Source organism: Aplysia californica, unplaced genomic scaffold (genome assembly GCF_000002075.1).
Source record: "Aplysia californica isolate F4 #8 unplaced genomic scaffold, AplCal3.0 scaffold00157, whole genome shotgun sequence".
Classification (NCBI taxonomy): Eukaryota; Metazoa; Mollusca; class Gastropoda; order Aplysiida; family Aplysiidae; genus Aplysia; species Aplysia californica.
The window spans coordinates 227,123-228,927 of record NW_004797427.1 but is presented as its reverse complement, the minus strand read 5'-3'; the positions used below and the strand labels follow the sequence as shown (position 1 = coordinate 228,927).

General features: G+C 42.3%; 1 protein-coding gene across 1 annotated transcript in view; it reads right to left on the bottom strand.

The window, feature by feature from the left end:
• LOC101855487 (C-type mannose receptor 2) overlaps nt 1-1,805 on the bottom strand; it is a gene marked incomplete in the record, with an annotated part of 46,681 nt that overhangs the window by 38,304 nt on the left and 6,572 nt on the right. Inside the window, 1 exon segment of the mRNA XM_013082063.2 lies at nt 554-676. Coding sequence (XP_012937517.2) covers nt 554-676 — 123 coding nt within the window.

Sequence of the window (1,805 nt, the reverse complement as noted above, 5' to 3'; positions counted from 1 at the left end):
AACAACAACAACAACAACAACAACAACAACAACAACAACAACAACAACAACAAGACAAACAGGAGTTTAGACATTATTGTCTTTTCACTCTTCTCGCTCTTCTACATTTGTAACTATATCTAAAAATTTTCTTTCACAAATACATTATGCATATTTTGAAGTCAGTTTCAACTCATTCGGTGCTACTGACGAGATTGCTTGCAACACATCCTGTACATGTTCCATTCTTACTGTCAATACAAACTCAAAATAAAGCAGTCAAAAATCAATTGAGCCCACAGCTTCCATAATCTTCTAAATCAATTTCAGAGCACATAGGCAGGAAGGAATGTCACATGTCCCAAATCATATACAGGACATTATTGGAGTTGTCCGATAAAACCAAAATCTGGGAGAACGCCGGGCCCTCTTCGGTCTGGCCAGGTTTTTGGTTTAGAGAGGTTGCTCCAATAAAACGAAAAAGTCAGACTCGGAATTTTACTCTTCTTTCGGATTAGCCGTCTTCAGTTCTCCTTCTTTGCACTATCAATATCATCACCATTCTTTCACTTACTTGTGGCCATGTACACACAGTCCATCTTGGTAGCATTTGGTGTAGGTTCTTTGCCTCCCCACCACCACCGCCAGCTTCCATATGGCTGGCCATTACTCCACGTCCACACATTTTTGTTTGCGTCTGAAATATCGCAATACGTTCTTGTTTTTAAAATGACAAATATGGACTTACTGACTGACTGAATCGCGCAAACAACAGCTGCGCTGTCAAAAATGAAGCCTATTTGGAGGGACAGAAACATCACGCACAACTCCAAAATCGGACTAATGCGCTCACTGGTCATCTCAATATTTTATACGCCTGCGAGTCGTGGACACTGACAGCAGAATTAGAGAGAAAAAATTCAGACAACAGAGATGAGATGTTACCGCAGACTCTTTGACAGCTCGTACAAAGACCACGTTTCAAATGATGATGTACGAAATAGAATCACCAACGCAGTGGGGCAGCATGAAGATCTACTGACCACAGTGAAGAGACGAAAATTAAAATGGTTTGGGCATGTCACTAGATCCACAGGACTTGCCAAAACAATACTACAAAGAACCGTACAAGGAAAGAGAAAGACAGGAAGGCAGAGAAGGAGATGAGAGGACAATATTACAGAGTGGACAGAAAAGACGATGGGTGACAATCTGAGGAAAGCAGAGGACAAAGATAGATGGCGAGAGCTGGTTTTCAGATGCAGTGGTGCCCCCACGGTTGCCCCAACCACGGGATAGAAGGAGAAGAACAAGAATCCCTAGATTAAGACAATGCCACAATCCCAACATAGATTCCAACCCTTCACTCTTTAACAATCGGGAATGATAGGGTCATTCCTGATTTGACTCTCAGTCCTGGGTCAACGTTCTGTACAACCGCCCCCCTCCTAAAAAAAAAAGAAAAATAATTATGTTTCCACTGCCTGCAAGACTGTGGCGTTTACAAAGAACAAAGTTACCGCCCTGACAGACGATGTGTTTCAAGCTTTTGGTGGACAACTATTGCAGTCATGTACCAAGTTCATTAATGCGTGTGAATATTTGGAGGAAATTGAGAAAAATATCCCAGACTCAATTCTGAACCCAGCGTCTTACTTGTGCTTCCCAGATCAAGTTTGTACCATCCACTGCACGTAACAGAACCGTTTGTCAAAATCCATCTTTGATTGGCTGATACATGATTTGATACTGTCAGATTTTTCTTCACGTTGGGGAAATGCTTGAGGAGGGGGGGGGTGAGAGAGAGAGAGAGAGTGAGAGAGAGA